Source organism: Molothrus aeneus, chromosome 15 (genome assembly GCF_037042795.1).
Source record: "Molothrus aeneus isolate 106 chromosome 15, BPBGC_Maene_1.0, whole genome shotgun sequence".
NCBI classification, from domain to species: domain Eukaryota; kingdom Metazoa; phylum Chordata; class Aves; order Passeriformes; family Icteridae; genus Molothrus; species Molothrus aeneus.
Genome location: NC_089660.1, coordinates 3,773,233 through 3,791,942, shown reverse-complemented (window position 1 = coordinate 3,791,942; position 18,710 = coordinate 3,773,233). Strand labels below are relative to the sequence as shown.

At 62.5% G+C, this 18,710-nt stretch overlaps 1 protein-coding gene across 1 annotated transcript; it reads right to left on the bottom strand.

Annotated features, from left to right (window-relative positions):
• Positions 1–767: 767 nt before the first annotated feature.
• RNF44 (ring finger protein 44) lies at positions 768–8,671 on the bottom strand. The gene is given in 15 exon segments (XM_066560007.1): positions 768–2,417; positions 2,597–2,696; positions 2,787–2,908; positions 3,050–3,137; positions 3,303–3,427; positions 3,505–3,666; positions 3,844–4,020; positions 4,193–4,360; positions 4,870–5,086; positions 5,472–5,652; positions 8,247–8,298; positions 8,300–8,351; positions 8,353–8,495; positions 8,497–8,632; positions 8,634–8,671. Coding segments are annotated over 15 exon segments (1,824 nt in total). The 3' UTR covers positions 768–2,354.
• Positions 8,672–18,710: the final 10,039 nt, after the last annotated feature.

The following is an 18,710-nucleotide window of genomic DNA, read 5'->3' as shown; positions in this document are numbered from 1 at the left end:
GGAGCCGCGGGGAACGCGGGGGTCCCACCGGAGGGCCCGGGGACTGGTATAATAGAACAGTAAACAGTCCACTATCCCACCACAGGAATTCATTGGTAAACAGTGGTATCTACAGCGCAGTCAGCAATCACAAACACCCTAAATAATTGTTTTTTAGTATTTTTTTTTGTCATTTTTTCTTTTTGTTATTTTTTTTTAAATGATACTTTTAGCTGCTCATTGGAATAAATTCTGCAGCACACGAGCTGTGAGCTTTCGAGTCGCCGTCAAAGGACCGTAAGGCTTTCCTGGCTCCCTGGGCACCGCGAGGGCGGGAGGGGAGGAGGGGGCGTCTCCGGGGGCGCGAAGCCGGGGACTCCTTTGGTTATCTGTCACTGAGTGAGGGACGGGGAAGGGGCCGGGGTCCTGCCCAAGGGGCACCGAGCCCAGCGGTGCCGGCACCCGTGCCACGGCGGAGCGGGTGGCGCCGGGCCGGGGCCCTCGGCCTCGATGCTCCGGCCGCCGGAGAGGTGGGAAAGGGCGGCGAGGGGGAGCCGGCCCGTAGCCCCCCACCGCTCGCCACCCCCCCGCGCCCGACCGGGCAGCGCGTCCGGGGCCGGCCCACCGGTGGCTGGCACTGCCCTCTGGCCCTCAGCGTGGGGAACACCACCGTGCCCGCCCATGTGCCGGGCGCGGCCCCCTCACCTCGCACCCGGCCGAGCCACCGCCGGGGGCCAGCCCCGCGCCTGCCCCCCGCCCCGCGGGGAGCCGCCCCCTCCCGCCCCGGTCCCTTGCACACGCCGCCGCCGCGGGCGCGGACCCCGCGGGGACGGCCCTGAAAGTCTCACGGTCCTGCTGTGGCGTTGCGGACATGTGCAGTACAGTGCATGGCAGTATCAGCTGAGCACAAAAACCCCTCTCCCCACCCCCCTCACCCCACAGCCGGCTAGACGTAGCCAAGACCACGTTCCAAGCTGGTCAGACATGCATGCATATTTGTGAACATTTACATAGGGCTGGCGTCCGCTCGGAAGCTCCCAGGCGTCAGCGACGCGCCGGGAGGGGAGGGCGGTGCTCTCACCACCACCCCTGCCACCGCCTCCCGTCACCCTCCTCGCTAATTAATCATGCAAAACAACGGCCACGCGGGATTGATGGAGCCGGGCGGCGGCGTGGCGGCTTCTCCCCCAGCGCCTGCAAGGGCAGGGGGGATACGGTGGCAAGGGGACTGCTCACAGCTTCCCCCGCACCAGCCGGGCCGAGGCCAGGGTAGCACTGAAAATATTCCACGAAGTTATGAATAAACCCCCCCCCCGCTCTGGGGGCCGCAGCCCAGCCGGCCCCTCGCTGCCCACGGCCGGGGAATCCGCGCCGTCCAGCCAGCAGGACGGGGCACGGGGCTACCTTGATTTACGTCGTCGGGACAGAGATACGAGCAGGAGCCAGGGGCCGGGCAGCACACCGGGGACACCACATGCCCAAAGCCCTAGGGACGGAGTTGGCGTCCCCTCCTCAAGCTTGGCTGCCTTGCAGGATGCCACACGGCCTGGCCCCGGGAGCTGCGCTGGCCAGGCACAGGGGAATGAACAAGGAGAGGGGCCAGGGCTGCGCCAGCACCGTCCTCCCACTGGTGAAACACCCCAAGCAGCCATAGCTCTCTGGGGCTCCCCAGGGCAGCCGAGGCAGGAGAGAGGCTGTACCAGGCTCTGCACAGGAGCGGGGACAGAAGCATTCCTGTGTTCCTGCCTTTCTGCCCCAGCCATGCCGCGGGGTTGCTGGTGTCCCACCTTGGCCACACTCCGCCAGCCTCCTTCTCCGGCTGTCCCCGGGGCCGGGGTGCTGCCGGCATCAAACCCGCAGCGCTCCCTCCTCTCTCCTCCCCGCGTCCTCCGAGATCAACGCTGAGGGGAGGAGCCGCCTGCGTGCCCCTAGGGCAAACGGCCAAGGAACCAAAAACATGACGGAAATGAAAAGGAAACAAGGGGAAAAAAAAAACTATCGTAAAAAAAAAAAAAAAATAGTGACAAAGGGAAAAACCACTAATTCCCTAGGAGAGTACAAAGACCTGGAAAGTGATGGAGCAACAACAGCGTCTTTGGAGCGCAGAGGGCACGGCCACGCACCTCCCGCCTCCAGCACAACACGATTCGGGGCCCTGGGAGCGCAGCGGGCAGGCGTCCGGCTGAGTCCGTGCCCCGGCGGGGAGGAGGAGGGCTGGCCGGGAGCCCAGACTGCTCAATGCTCACCACATCCGAGGAGAGGCTTTGGGGAGGGGGGGTAAGCACAGGGTCAGGCCCTAGCAGCGGGCAGCAGCCCCCGCCCCAGCCCGGCGTCCTTGTCCTCTAGCGAATTGTGCGGCACAGCGCCCGCCAGCCTCAGTCCGCCTCCCGCTGCACCTCCGACGCGTCCGCCCGGCAGATCGGGCACGTGCGGTTCGCCTGCGGGCAGCCAGAGATGGGGCAAGTGAGCAAGGCTGGAGCCACATCCCAGGAGTGGCTTATCCTGCACAGTGCTCAGCCCCAGCTCCCAGTGCATGCAGGACACGCAAAAGGCAGCACCACATACCCACAGCACCCCAAGAAGCCACCCCGCTCCCCAGAGCGGGCACAGGCAGTACCTTTAACCATTTGTCGACACACTTGGCGTGGAACTCGTGGTTGCAGGGCAGGACGCGGAGAAGCTGCCGGGCCTCGAAGTCGCTGAAGCACACGACGCACCTGGGGGAAGCAGCCATCAGTACAGCCCCACTGCCAGCCACGGCCCCCAATCCCCCCCAGGCCTCCCACGGGCACCCCGAGCTCACTCACAGGGTCTGCTCAGACTGGTGGCTCTCGGGGTTGAAGCGGTAGGACGGGAGGTGCTCGATGTCTGCTTTGGTGAGTCCCCGTGGCTTGGCCTCCCCCAGCCGCTCGGCCAAGTTCAGCAGTGCCTGGAGGGAGGTGCAGAGGCCGGCTCAGCTCATCTCCTGTTCTGGCACAGCACCCCTCCAGACTTCCCCCTCCCAGCAGAGAATCAGCAAACCCCCCTCGTTCTCCCATCTCATCACTGTGAGGAAGCCAAGCAGACTCACCTCATAATTCTCCATCTCCACATCATCCACGTCCAGGTCTAAGCTGATCGTGGGCCCCACGGCCGTTGGCGACACAGGAAGCATAGAACTGGGGGGAAGGACAGGGCAGTCAGCATGGGGCTGCAAACCCCAACATCCACCCTGGCACCCCCCGGCGGGCACAGCCCCCTGTGCCATCACAGTGCCACTGTGGCCCCCATCCACAGTGCCTCCCCTGCCCTATACATCCTAGAACATCCCCAGCAGTACTCACAGGAAATAGGGCAGGAAGCTCGGATAGTACGGAGGCGGCGGCGGAGGGGGTGGCGGTGGGGGCAGCGCCTGTTGCAGCCGGTACCGCTGGGTGTTCAGCCGCCGGGGCATCATGTGGGGGTATGGCTGCAGGGAGAGATGGGGCACTCAGAGTCATGCCAGCCCCACAGTGTTCCCATCCCCTCCCCAGGATGGGGACTCACCACGCCAAATGGCAGTTCTTGGTGCAGCGGGTCGTGGGGGAGGTAATGCAGCGGCATGGAGGGCGACAGTGTGGGAGCGTGGTGAGACGGAGGGTACGTGAAGCCTGCGATGGGGTGCTGCTCCCCTCGCAGGTCCACGTCATTGTCTATCCTCTGCAGAGGCTGTGGGGAAAGAGTTAGGCTGGGAGGAGCATCCCAAATTACACCTCCCTTATGCTATGAAGAGAGAGGCATCCCTGCCCACCACCCCCAGCTTAGAACCACAGGGGTTGCAGAAGGACAAGACCCCAGGGTGGTGGGTGCATCATGTCCCCAGCCTGTCCCTCCACCCCAACTCACCATACGTGGATGCTGGGCTTGGAGAGGTACGAATTGCCCCAGGGGGGCCATGTGGGGCGGCTGGTGGGGGGGCACTGGCGGTGGGGGTGGGTGCAGGATGTAATGGTCGCTGGAGATGATGGGGGGGAATGTCTGGTAGGAGACGGGAAGTTGTTGCATGGCACATGCCTGAATCAGCTGTGGTGAGAGACAGAGAGAAAAACAAGGGTCAGACACCCCTGCCCCCTCCCCAGGGCCTCCAGAGGACCCTGTGCTCCCAGAAACTTGCACTACAGTGGGCTTGGGTACCCACAGGACTCTGGGCACTCACGGCCCAGGCTGTCCCCAGGCGTCCCCCGCTGTGACTCACCGGGGGTGGGAGGCAGCAGAGCGGGTAGTGCTGTCCGCTGAACATCACTGAGCATGCTGGGAGCTGCTGGGTGCTGCACCCAGGGATGTGCTGGCCAGCGTGGATGGGGAAGCCTTGCGTCGTTACGGTGGTAACCGTGTAGGAGAGAGGGACAGGTCCCTGGTGCACCTAAGGACAAGGTGCCGAGGGCTCAGTCAGGGTACAGCCCTGTCTGAGCTGTCCCTGTCCTGACAGGGTCATAGCAGGACTCTGGGCACTCAGCTCTGGGACAAAACACCTGGCATGCCCATCCTGCTGGTGTGGCCAGAGGAACGGGCTGAGTGAGGGCTCAACTTGAGGGAGTTTTGAGCCCTTCTTTCCTCCACACAGACAGGCTGACACAGCCTCCAAACACATCACCATTACCATGGATTATGATGACAGCTGTCACATGAACAACCGTACAAGGGGACTGTGCCCAGCCCCTGGGAGCAGGGACCACCCTGGACATACTCAGAAGGCAGAGGGACCCCAAGATTTAAATCTCAGAGAATCAGAGCACCAGCAGGCTCAGGGCTGGGTGATCCCAGCAGCAAGTGGGCAGAAGGGACCCAAGGACATGTCACCACCCCAAACAACAGCCCAAGGAACACCACAGGATCACACTCAGGAGTGGGACTGGGGGCTGCAGCACCTACCTGGTCATGCAGATCCACCATGAATGGGTTCTGGTGGGGTGGGTGAGCGGCTGGGTGAAGCATTCGTGGCGGCGTGCTGGGAAGAGCGTAGGCGCGGGGCTCATCTACAGGGATGTGCGGCTGCTGGGGGAAGGCAGGGTGCACCTGGGGCTCATCCTGGCCCAGCAGGGTTGCCAGAGGTCGATCGCGTCGTCCCCACTGACGCCTGGCAGAGGGGCTGTGGGGCCACCGCAGGAGAGAAACAGAGCAGGAGTGACCCCCCAGGCCAGAGGGGCACCACAGCCCCAGGCAGGATGGCTACAGGACGATCAGCCCAGTGCCCAGGGTGAGATACTCGGGGCATTGTGCCAGGCCACGTCAGGCTGGACAGCTCCAGAACCAGCTTCTCTGCTCACCCTGCAAGTGCCCTCTCCGTGTCCGCAGCATAAAAAGGACCCCTGCTCCCCAGGGACCCCTCATTTGGGCCAGGTGGATCTGCTTCCCTGTCAATGTCCCCCCAAGCCCCACTGGGAGCCGGTGCCTTGCCCCAGCAGGACCAGAGAACCGGCCCCACAGCCCTACGTGCACAGGGGACGGGCTCCACACCGCCCTGCAGCCCGTACCTTCGCCGGAGGTGGTCGGGGCTGCTGCAGGGTCCCCCCGAGAAACGGCGCTGGGCAAAAGGGGCAGAGGGCGGCCGCCTATTCACTGCCAGTTCCCATGGTCGCATTGGTGACGTCGGGAGGCGGGTGGGCACACGGGACCTCAGGCTCCAGGCAGGGCAAGACACCAGCACCTTGAACTCTGCAAGAGGGACAGCGGGTCATGGCACTGTCCCGCCACCGCTCAGGCTGCTGCTCCATCCTCACAAGGATGGTGGTGCTGACAGCTGCAGCTCTTGCTGCTCCTCCACCCACCCCATCTCCCGGGGCTGCATATGGCCCTGAGAGGGGCTAGGAAGAGCCTGTTCCCAACTCCCTTGTTACTGTTCCTCCCCTTCATGGCCAGAGTCACCTCCCATGCACAACACAAAAAGAGAGAGAGAGAGAGAGAGAGCCTTATTTTTGCACTTATTTTTGGCACAGAGGAAAGAAAATGATGAAGAGCCCTGTGGCTGTGGCAGCATCCCAGCCTGCTCACCGGCCAACAGGGAACCTAAGCATGGCATGGGGAGGGCCAGCAGGTCCCTGATGCTGCTCTGGGGGCTGCTCTTTGTTGCTGAGCTCCTGCACATGCTGCTCTGGAGTGACACTGCTACCCCAGTGACAGGCTCAGGGGCTGGTGGTGGCAGCAGGGCTCATGGCCCTTCTCTGTCAACTCCCTGCTGCAAACAGGGTGCAGCCACACATCCCCACGGAGCAGGGGACAAGCATGAGCTGTGCTGAAGCCATGGAGGCAGCTCTGCTCCCCCAGATGCTCCCCAAGGCAGCGGGACAGTGGGAACACTGCCCTGGCCCTGCCCCATCTCCCCTCCTGCACCCAGCCTGACTGGTGTTCCTGCACCAGAGTCCCTCTCCAGGGCACAGCTCGACCCCTCAGCCCAAATCAACCCTGGCACAGCACAGAGGAGACATCTGCATTTGGGGCTGGGCTTCAGCAGGCTCTGCTTTCCCAGGTCCCAAAACGGCCTTCCTTGCCTTCATGGCTATCCAAGATCCTCCCTGAGTACCCTTCCATTGCCCAGCGTCCTTCAGCTTCCACAGCCTCAGGCCAGCACACGGCAGCAGCCGTGGCCTTGGCACCACAGCCCACACACCCCTAAATCCAGCTCGCTGCAGGCTGGTGAGGTCCCCCCCAAAGCTTCTTCAGCTCCACCTCCTCCTCAGTGCCCATGGCAAAGACACACCCGGGACAGGAAACACACTCCGGGGACCTGGAGCCTGGGGAATGCTGCTCAGCGGGGGGATCTCAGCCCAGCAGAGAGAAGCTGCAATGCCACTTTTGGGTGATGGGTATGAACAACCACGAGGACAAGTCCTGTGCCACACACAAGTCTCTTCTTAACCTCATCTTCATCTCCACACTACTGTGGAAGCTGAAAGCAAATTTCTCTCTTTGTTTTGGTAGAAAAAATGAGGAAAAGCAAAAGCCACAGGCTGAGCCCTCCAGAACCTGTCTGTGACTGTCACCAGGGAAGGAGGTGTGCCTGACCAGGAGGTTCCTTCCACAGGGAGTTTATTCTGCCCACCTGGAAGCTCTGCCCGGCTGCAATATGCCCTTGAGTGGGCTGGGAGCCAGAATGCAGCAACAATCCAGGTTCAGTCCCACTCTGAAGAAGCTTCCCTGAGGTGTTACTGCTTCCAGTTCCACATCCTCACTCTCGGAGCACACGTGGTGCCAGGGCCCTGTGTGATCCCGCGGGCACCTTCCAGACCAGGCACCACAGCAACGGGCTTGGAGATGGGCAGTACATCCACAGAGGAGCACTGAAGCCATACAGGGGCTCGCCTGTTCCTGGGACCTCCAGAGCGGAGGGCTGCCTGCGCTCCTGGAACCCCAGGACGGCATCCCGAGGCAGGACGGCACCCCCGACTTGCGGGACAGCGCTGGCCCGGCCCTCGTCCTGCCACAAGCAGCACCCGTAAGGCGCCCACCCTCCTGTCCCGGGCGGGCACACCCGGCTCCCTCCGCACCCGCGGCTGGAAGCCAGCGGCCACGCCGAGCAGGGTGACCGTGACCCCGCGGAGGCCACCGCGGCTCCGAACGAAGGGGATCGCGGTCCCGCAGCCCCTCGGAGGGGCGGGGGGAGGCGGCTCCCGAGCCCCGCCGAGAACAAAGTTAGCAGCGCGCCAGCGCTCACGCCCGGTGCCATCTGCTCGGGCAGAGCCGGGCTCCGGGGCTGCCGGGGAGCCGCCCGCCCTGGGGGTCCTGCCACCCCGCTGCCACCCACCGCCGGCTCCGTCCCGGCACCCGCGGAGCCCCTTCCCCGCCGTTCGGAGGCGGGCGCCGCCAGCTCCCCCGGGAGCGGGGTCACCGCTGGCCCCGCCGCACCGGCAGCCCCTTCGGAAGGCCGACCCCGACTCCCAGCCCGACCCCCAGACCCGACCCGAACCCGACCCTCGGTGTCCGGGACGGCGGCGCACGGCGGGGCGAGCAGCACATCCCGGAGCGCACCGACGGAGCGCCCCACCGTGCAGCACCCCGGGGAGGCACCGCGGCCACCGGCAGCCGGGAGCGCACCCCAGCCCGCGCCCCCCGCCGCGGAGCCCCGCCGGTGCCGGTGCGGATCTGTGGCTTTAAGAGCGGCCGCTCCGGGGCCATGTGCTCGGCGCCAAACAAAAGCAATAACAAAGGCGGCCGCCGGACCCCGCCGCCGCCGCCCGGGGCAGGTGCCGTCGGGGGTCCGGGGGGCGGCCCCCGCCCCCGCCCCGCTCCCGCCCCCCCCGGCCCGCACGTACCTGCACCGATGGCCTGGGCCGCCGCTCCGGTGCCGCTGCGGCGCCCCCGCCCCCTCCCTCCCGCCGCTCTTTGTTCGCCGACGCCGGGCCCGGGCCTGCCCCCCCCGCCGGCCCGCCGCCGGCCCTCCCCTCCCTCCCTCCCGCCCGCCTCCCGCCGGGCCGGCCCCCTCCCCGCCGCCGCTGTTTCCGGTGCCTCTTTGTTTTCCGCGGCGCGGGGCGGCCGCGGCGGGCCGGGGTGCGCGGCGGGTGCCTGTCCCTTTAAGAAGCAGCGGGACGCACCGGACCGAGTCACAGCGCTCGGGGGCACCGGGGGCGCGCGCGGCTGGCGCGGGGGGGGAGGAGGGGGGTGGCCGGGGGCACCGGGGGGGGGGCGGCGCGGCGCGCGCGCGTCCCACGTGACCAGGCGTGTCACGGTCCGCAGCCATCTTGGAGCGCGGGGCCGCCACGCGGGGCAGCGACCCCCGGCCGAAACCACCGGGCTGGGCCCAGAACCGGGGGCACCGGGCACACACCGCCCTTCCCAAGTGGCCTGGTGGCGCTACCGGCCACCTCGCCCCGCTGCGACAGCCCCTAAGGCTGGTGGCACCGTACCTGCGCTGTGCCCCCGCATCACTCCCGGGCCCCTGCTCACCGGGCTCGCAGCTCCGTGGGCCCGGTGAGCCGCGGGGATGGCAGTCCCGTGTGCCCGGAAGTCGCCCGTGCTTCTGTGATGGTGGGCAGAAAGCACCGGGGTGGGGAAGCACGGCCTCGGCTCCCCAGCACCTTCCGTCCGCGCTCGGACGGGACCAAGGAGGAGCTACTCCAGTCCCGCTTAGGACATCGAACCTTTTGCCCGCACCGACCGCTCTCCCAGGGCATCTGTGGCCAGTTCAAACTTTTACGCACCAGAAAAGCCCCCTTTGCTTCAGAAAAGCCTCCTATTCTCTCACATTAATTAAGCAAGAAGCAGGAACTACTCGGACCATCTGCACACCTCCAGCTCACCTGAGCGAGTCACCCGGCTGGTGGCTAACGCTGAGAGCTGCACACCGAGAGGCCGAGCCGGCGGCTCCCCGGCAGCTGCACACCGAGAGGCCGAGCCGGTGGCTTCCCCGTGTGCCCCAGCAGCACCGCTCAGGCACCCGTCAAATCCCCGTGCTCAGGACAGCACATCGCAGCAGCTTCACTGAGCGCCAGATGCTGCATCCGAGCCAGATTTCCCCCGGTTACAACGCACACTTAGAAATTCCCAGGTAGGCGAGCGAGCCAGCCGGCAGCCCTGATGTAATGCCTATAAACCAGCCCTCCCCTGACAGCTGGGCTTTAAAGTGCTAACAACCAAAAGGGAGCTAATTAATTTGTAGCATCACCCCTTTCAAAGAAAACCTCAGATTGACGATTTAACAATTCAGTAGCTCGTTGTTGCAACGAGCAGTCGGATTCATCTTTGCTCGATTCCAGCCCTGTGCCCAGGTCCCTTCAGGCCCCTCTCAAGGCTCTCACCTCTTCACCCCAAATCCAGGTGTGCAGGAGGAACTACACCAGGCTCAAGGATCCTCCAGGACACAGAGCACTCTGGGGAAAGATCCCTCTACCATGACTGTCAGTAGCACCACGGCCAACTGCTAGGGGACACAAAGGACAGGAAGGCAGCACAGCAGGGCAGACCTATGATGGTGTCAGAGCCACGCACTCAGGCAAGAACTCCAGCAGGAAGAGCCAAAGGATTGAATCAGCCCAAACCTGAACAACCACCCTCCAGGTCTGTTCCACTACAGCCTCTTTGCTTCAGGAGCTGGGGAACTACAGGGAAGAGAAGGAAAACAGCACTCTGTCCTTTGACCTTGCCATTGTTTGTGGGCAGAGGTAGCACTGCACCTTCACAAGACTGCCAGGACCTGGTCTGATCCTGGGCAGAGCAGTGGCAGCAGGCAGAGGCCTCAGATGATGGATATCTGTGCAGACACTCCCTCCAGACCCGCTCCAGCATCACCAGCTTCCCTGTGGGCAGCAGCTATCGATGTCCTCAGGAGGCATCAGGAGAAGCCATCGATGGGACACAGCTCACACGCTGCTCACGCTCCCTGCCCAGCCAGGCTGGATCATTCCCCCAGCACAGCCACACTGCACACGGCTGTGCCCAGTGAGGATGGGGCACCACACATCCAGCCACAGGATCAGAGTGTGTGGAAACAGCTCTGCCCACACTGTCTCAGAGACACAGCCATACACACAACATCACACTGTCCCAAGTGCAGAGCTCTGCCTGAAAAGCCATGTGAGGGGCCCAAAGGATGCTACAGCAAGGCTGGTAAGGTTGGTCAATGCTTCTGGGCCTGGGCAAGGGATCCCAGTCCAGCCACAGAGACCTGTGACACCTCTGGTGAGTGGGACAGCCCGTAAGCTTTAGATAGCTCTCTATGTGCAGGGGCTGCTCAGGCTGAACCTGGATGCTCTACAGCTGACAGGTGGCCCATCCTTTCCTTCAGGATAGCCAGGGGCCAGCAGGACAAAGTCTCCCTGAGCCCAGGCTCTTTAAGAGACCATCTGCTGCCACAGACATGCCACCTCCCTCGCTCCATATATAGGTCAGGTCTGACACAGGATTAGCCAGGGTGATCCAGTGGTGAGAGCACATCTCCCACTGGAGGCTTGGTCTGCCCTGTGCTCTCCCCAACACTCAGCATGCCAATGCTTCATCTCCACACTCTCCTGGGCCTCTCACACAAGTCCAGTGAGAGAAAGAGGCCCCAGATCCTACTCTTTTCTCCCCAGGGCCTAGAAAAAAAGCGTGAAGAAACTGGCACCAAGAACACGGAAGCTCTCAGACTGTAGGGAGGGAGGAGCAGTGGGAGTGTCCCTACCCTACCCAAGGCCCAACACAAGCACCAGGGGACATGGGACACCCCAACATCAGCAGGGTGAAGCGCTTCTCCACTGTGGAGATGGGGGAGCAAGGAGCTCCCTCCCTGCTCCACACACCGGGTGGAGCTGAGTTCACTGGCAGTGGAGGCAGGACGCCTCTGCCATGATCACACGCCACCCACTCCCACCCCCGGGCTGACAGCACTCCCATCAAACGCCTCCAGCCACACACACGTGGAGGATGCTGACATGAGGAGAGAGTAGCTGCACAGGCAGCGGAACTGATAACGCCCAGTTTCCTGTCGATCTCTCCCACGTGGATTCTCTGATGTCTAATAGCATGGCTGAGCTGCACTGCAGAGGGAGAACTAGCAGCACCTTCCTCCCCTGAGCCAGAGCCTGTAGCAAGCCAAGACCTCAGAGGCAGCATCCACACCTGACACCTACCCCAACTGACACCATCCAGCAAGTTCAAAGCAGAGTGAACACAGATAAACAGTAAGCTTGCAACAAGCCTTCATTTCCTTAGAACAGGGTAAATAATCTGCAGAGATCTCCACCTTCCTTCGCTTGCCCTAGAAACACCAGCACAACCTGAATGGCATGACCAGAAGGCTGCAGGTGCAGCAACTGAGTCCAGCTTGGCCACCTCTGTAGCTCAGCAGCATCAAGGAATGGGTTGTGTCCTCCTCTCTCCTGGGTGGCCTCTTCTCCCCTGAGCAGAAGCATGCTGAACTACACACACCTCTGTCTGTCCAGGCATCTTGCAGCAGCCACTTCCACAGTTCAGTTGCACATGGGTGGGAGGAAAAGAGCAAATGCCACCACGTCCATCTCCAACCTGCTGCCTGGGTAGACTCCCTGGTCCTTCCTTTCCTTCCTACTACAAGACACTCCTCTTCAGGACTCCATACTCCTCTGCCCTTCACTTTTAGTTCTCATTTCAGACAGCCCTTTCCTAAACCAGACCCAATCTCTCCTGGGACAGACACAGCACAGGGAGCAGGGATCACCCCTCTTTTCCTTCCCCACACAGCATCCCTAGAGTCCCCAGCTCATCTGTCACCTCTCCACAAGTATCTCTCTGAGTCCAGCCTGCTGTCTACATGCTGTGGACAGTGTTAATGGCATCTGCCAAGTGAGTGGCTGAGAGTAGGAGGGCCCAGGCTCCCACTACTCTCGGTCAGAGCAGCTCCTGCAAAGGGATACAGGCAGAGCCAGGAGCTGGTGGATGGCGAAGAGCAGTTACCACTCAGCAAAACGAAGTGTCTCTTGAAAGCTCTAGTGACAGTCAGGAAGTTGGGCTGGGTGGTTTGTTCTGCATTTTAAGAAGCCTGCAGGGACACGGACAACCTGCAACAATCATTTTCAGAAAGGAGCTCAGAGAAACTCAGGATTTTCAGCAACCATTTACCCTCCTTTGTCCTTGATTAAAAATTTGCCAAGAGGCTGCTTATAAGATGCACCAAAACTGGGAGTGACCACTACCCTAAGTGCAGAGGAGGTTTGCTGCAATATGTCCCCGTACATCACTCAGAGAACCCCACACCAGTGCCCGAGGTTGGTTTTAAGAGCAAAAACATTACTTTCAAGCTGACAGCCCCCGCGCACAAAGCACAACGGCGGTGACAAGAGAGCAGCCTGGGGCACAGGAGCTGCCTGACCTCTGCTACAGCTCTCAACGGCAGATTTTTATTGTTCACCACTTTCCCAAAGCACAGGCATGGAGAGAAAACCAACTAAGACACTTGTCTCAAAATGCAAATACAGCTAGGGAGCCCCACCAGCCCAGCAGAGGAAAGACAACCTGCCGGAGGGGACCGCGCCTCAGCATTTCCCCTCAGGCTCGGGGGAAGGAGGACCAGAACATGCGCCCTCCCTTCCCAGGGGCAACAGCGAGAGATGCCAGAGGCCTGGATCACCAAGACACAGGCTCACCCGAGAGAAAGCAGCTCCTAACATAGTACTGCAGGCCAGTCCTCTGCTCTGCATGGCTGAGCTAAAATCCTACTTTCCAGGGTAACCAAGGAAAACCCAGAACTACAGCTCTGCAGCCAGTGAGAGCAGGTCTCCAGGGACCAGCCTGCAGCTAGAAAATAATATTCCCAAGGCCTGCAACGAGCACTGTTTGTTGGGGACACTGCTCAACATCACTCTCTGCCATGCACAGAGCAAAGTGTGGAGTCCTCCCAAACCACCCCACTCCAGAAAACCCAGACATGCCACACTGGACATGGGACCCATGGTCTGCTTGTGCCCTCCAGGAAACAGCTCCTGCCCGAAATGCTGAGGACTTGCAGGGGCAAGGGTGGAGAAAATGATAAGCACCATGGTGCAGCTCTGCTGCCTAGAGAGTCAGCAGGCTGGCTTCTCCCAACACCCTTGTGAGCTGACAGCACAGATCCACACTGCTCCCCTCTGGAACTGACCTGTCTCAGGGAGCCACGCAACATCCTCATGTAGCTCCATGACCACAGGGCTCAGGGCTTGGCTCTCCCAAGTTCCTGCATCAATGTCGGAGGGCTCTGGGAGAGCTCCCCAGCACCAGCAGCTTCCTTGGATGTTTTAGCAGCCTCTGGACAATCAGACTGGCACCCTACAGGCTGTGCCTGCAAGGTGGGTACACAAACCCCTTGGCCAACCAATTACCCACACACAGCAGGTGACAAACCATGCTTCTCCAGACTGGTCCAAGCAGGGAGCCACGGGATCGTGGGAAAACGTTGTGCCCCAGCTTCTCAATAAAGAGGTGAAAACCCCAAAAGCATCCAGAAGCCAGGCTTTTCTGCCGAAAACCAGCGCCGTGCGCCTGCCACCAGCACTGAGCCGTGCCCCGAGGCCAGCCTCACGTGACAGTGGAGTGGATGCACACAGGAGGAGTGGCTGTAGTGACAGCGTTACAGCTTGTGTCCAACACACAGCTGAGCCCAGCAAATCCCAGCGCTCTGCAGCTCTCCTTTACAAACTCCACACACTGCGCAGGTACCCGAGCGTCAGTGAGAGCTCAGTGCCCACAGCCCCAGGAAAATGACACCTAGAGGGAGAGAGCCCAGTGAATACAGGGCTCCCAAACTCTCTGCTGTCCATTAGCACAAGGACAGGCCCACACCAAGCCCCAGGAACCAAGGACAGCTGTTCTTACACCAGCCCCAATTGCCCAGCCCCTCTGCTATTTCAGCACACGTACTCCCAGCAGGAAGCAGGGACACCCAGCAGGGTAAGCAGAACTTCACCGTGTCTAACTCTGCTCCAAGTGACTTTACATCTTTCCTTACTCTACCCTGGGTGGCAGGGCTTGGGCAGTTCTGCAGACAACCTGGGAGAAAAATGATGCAAGATGAAGCCCAGCCCTTACCTGCCAGCTGTTATTTCATTCCTCTAACAGGTCCATAAACCAAGGATAATTAAATCTCTCCTAAACTCTCTTCCATTTAAAATAAAAATCTATAGTCCCTATTTCATTAGCTGGCTCTAGGTTTTACAGCTTGATCAATTCCCCTCACAGGGCCCTGGTCCTGGGCAGGCAAATGCAAACATGCAGCTTCCATGGTGTCGGTCAATGGGATTCACAAAGTCTCCCACCCCATTCCTTGTTCCTCACTCACCAAAGGGAGCCACATAGCCAGCAGGCAGGGACAGTGTGTTTCACTGCTCAGGGGAACACCACTGCCATGCGTGGCTTCAGAGGTCGGAGTGAGCACCTGGCAAGAACAGAGGCAGCAGCGACTCTTCCTCTCCACTGAAGGGCCCCAAGAACGCAGCCGTGACCCTAAAGGCGAAGCAGCCCAGCATGCCAGCGGGGTGACATCTCCCTGTTTGCTGCACAGTGAAGAGGGACAAGGCTCAGCTCTCACAGCTGACAGCTGGAGCCAGAGCCCACCACAAGCACCAGCTGGGAACCAAGAGCAGCCGCCACCTCTGTGACCTCCCTGCACACAAAGCGGAAGAGACTCGTCACTGAGACCCAGGCACACGGGCTCAGTGCTTCCTGCCCTTCCCAGCCCTCTGCTGCTGCCCTGCCACAACACCTTCCCCCTGCCAGCCTGCCAGGCCAGTAGGCTCCAGATGGCTCTTGCCACCCCTGCAAGCCTCTCCCTCCACTGCAGGAGCTTCCAAAGCCTGGCAGCAGATGGAGGGACCACAGCAGCATCCAGCGCTGCACCGAGAGCATCCAGGCAGAGCCCACAGAGTGGACATCAAAGTGCTGGGCAGCCCTTGGCCAGCACCCAGGTGCCCCTCAGCACCTATCACATCATTTCCCTCTGTTCCAGGTGCATATCCCTCCCTCCCTCCCACCTCTGCACAGCCAGAAAGCAGCAAGTTGCCACAGTCTGAGTCCTGTCAGTGCCAGGACACACCATGGTGGCAGCCACAGAAGGAAGGTCCGGCAGCCCCAGCTCCAGTGAGCTCTGCCCTGGCCACACAATGCCAGTGATGGACAGATCACACCACCAGGGCCCAAATCCTGATCTGTAAACAAACCAGCTGGTACTCGCCAAGGGATATCAGAACAGATTTCTGTCCACCACTTGGAGAATGCCTAGTTCCAAGCAAGGCTAGGGGAACAAAGCTTTGCCATCCCACCAGGACTCCTTGCATGGCTGCATGCAGGGAGGTGGCACTGGAGCCTCCCAAACACACACAGGTGCCTCCTGCCTCACCTCCCATGCCTACACCTGCCCTGTCTCCACTGGCACAATGTCCCAATGTGGGGGGGAATGGAGGGGCCACATTTCACCTGCTAAACCTAACCCACTGCTCGAGGGGTGTGACACCACCCAGCCAGCCCCAGAGCAGACACCCAAAGGTGACAAACAAAGGCGCCCAGCAGGCACTCCGCATTAGCAGTATTTTTAGACACCACTATGGAGCCGGCCTTATTATTTTCATTGCAACGTGCATAATTACCCACCATGCACCGCAGTGACATCAGACGCAGCCGGCTCTCCTCCGACAGCTGCTCCTCCTCCTCCCGGGGCTCCTGCTGGCCCCGGGGACACACCTGCCCTGCCAGGCCCTGCCCTGCGCATCTCCCCGGGGCACAGGACCCCACCTCGAGGGGGGCCTCGAGGTCCTGGGCCATCACAGCCGACCTGGGCGCAGGTGATAGAGGGACAGAGCAGGGCACTGGCACAGGACAGACAGAGGCAAGCACAGGGACGATGTCCGGAGCTGCAGGCGCATACAGCCAGTTGTGCTGGAGCACGGGGTCGGTGCAGAGCTGGTGGACAAGCTACCAGCACAAAACAGAGCCACACTCCTGGAAAGAGGGGTTGTCCTCAGACAGAGAAATAGAACCTGCCTAGCCACAGAGCTCAACTCCTGCCCGGGAGAGCAAACCCTGGAGCGCATCCCAGCTGCCCACAACGCGATCCCACACATCCTCCGTGGGACAGGGCTGCCACGGGTCCACACACAGCCCACGGTGCCAGCACAGATCCTGCCGGGCCGGTAGCACGGCTTGTGCCACTGCCACCACCCCGGGTGCCACTGCCCCCACCCCGTCACCTCGGACTCATTTGTTTCCTACCTCCTCCCCAGGGACAACTTTCCGAAGAGTTTCACCACTTCCCCTCCCGTCCCCTGTCCCACACCAGAGCTTGCCCCGAGCTGGCACAGTTTACCGGGTCCGGGGGAACGGCGGACGGGACACCGCGAGGTGCCAAGCGGGACGAGGACACAGCCAGTCAGAAGCCCCTAACTGAAGCCAGACAACCACCTCAGCAGAAGCCCCTAACTCCCGCCCGCCCGGGGTCGCGGGAGACCCCAGGAAGGGGCTCCGGCCGGGGCAGGGTGCACAACCCCCACGGGCAGCCGCGCTCCCGTTCCCTCCCCGCTGCCCCCCCTGTCCCCGCGGGGCTCCCCCAGCAGCGGGGGCTCCTCCCACCGCCCTGCGGCTGCACCGGGCCTGGGCTGCGCTTCACGGCCGCTTCCCCGAACCCCAATGCCCCGGCAGCCGCCACCCCCGCCCGCGCCAGCCATCCGCCCCCTCCGCGCACCGGGCCCGGCCCGGCCGCCTCCGCCGCACCGGGCCGCGCTCGTTCCTCCGCCCGCCGCACCGGGGCCCGCAGCCCCGCATCCGCCCCATCGCTCCGGGCCCTGCCCGCCGCCCTTCCTGTCCCGCTGCCCCGGGGCCGCCCTCCCCCTTCCCCCAGCCCCGGGCCCTGCCCGCCGCCTCCCCCTGGTGCCCCGGCCCTGCCCCGCACAGCCCGGGCCTGCGGCCGCCGCCGCGCCCCGTACCTTCGGGAGGCGCGCCCCCGGCGCTCGGTGCCGTGCCCCGGCGCTGCCCGCCCCTCAGCCCGCTCGCATGGCGCGGCGGCCGGGCCCGCCGGGCTCCGTGTCCGTCCCGGTGCCGGTGCCAGTCCCGGTGCCGCTCCCGCTCCGGCCTCAGCCCCGCCTCATGGCGCCCCCGCGCCCGCCGCGCCGATGGAACCGGCCGCGCCGCGCTGCCCCCCCCTCCGCTCAGCGCCACCTCCCCCCCCGCGCCGCGCCGATGGGCGCGCCCGCCGCCTCCTGCCGTAATAAACCCAAGAGCGGCGCACAAAACTGCACCGGGGGATCGCGGCCGTAATGCTCCGAGCGGCAGCGCATCCACGGCACCGCCACCGAGCTGGGACCGTCACAGGAATTAGACAATCACAGAATCAGTTAGGTTGGAAAAGAGCTCTGAGATCATGCAGCCCAACCTACGACCCAGCACCACTATGCCAACTAGACCGTGGCACTAAGTGCCACATCCAGTCTTGCCTTAAACATCTCCGGGGACGGTGACTCCACCACCTCCCTGGGCAGCCCATTCCCGTGCCTCGCAAACCTTCCCATGAATAAATTCTTCCTGATGTCCAACCTAAACCTTCACTGGTTGCCAGGGGAAAGAGGTCGACTCCCACCTGGCTACAACCGCTTTTCAGGTAATTGTGGATGTCTCAGGGCAGCCCTGGGAGGTGTGGAAGTGCCCCAGGACAGCAAGGGACAGTTTGCAGAACAGTGTCCAGCACCAGCTCCAGGAGTCTCGGGGGAGGCACCCCGGGACAGCCCTGGGAGACTCTGGGGGTAACTGCAGGCAGCTCACAGGGCGTCTGTGAGGATGTCCTGGAGCAGCCTTTGCAGAAGCTCAGGAGAGCTTTGCTAAGGGATGCTCACAGTCTGTCCCCTGCAGCCCCTTCTCTGGGGGTTCTCTGACCCACGTGTAGGGTGAGATGGGAACCACAGAGCAGGCTGAGTGTCTGGAGACACTCCAGAGTTTCTCCAGTATCCAGGCCCTGAGGGTTCCCCAGGGAATAGGGCCAGGGATGCAGGGGTCCAACAGGCTGGCCATGCCCCCCCACCACCACCTCCCAGCCCTTTTCTGCCTGAGCAGAGCTGGACAATCCACCCTTGTCCCTAGCGGGTCTGAAGTAGGTCAGGGAGGCTGGGCCAGGCTCCTGGGGAGGGGAGTGGGTGGCAGGGGGTGCAGAGGGCCCCCGGCACCCGCCCCAGTGGCCACACCACAAGGCTGGTGCCCTCCCCCTGTCCTGGTAGGACCCCAGTGTCCCCAGCCCAGGGGATGCAGGGCATTTCCCTAACCCCCCTTTGGTCTCCTGGGGTGGTTTGGGATCCCTCTGCATCCCTGCAGGCTCC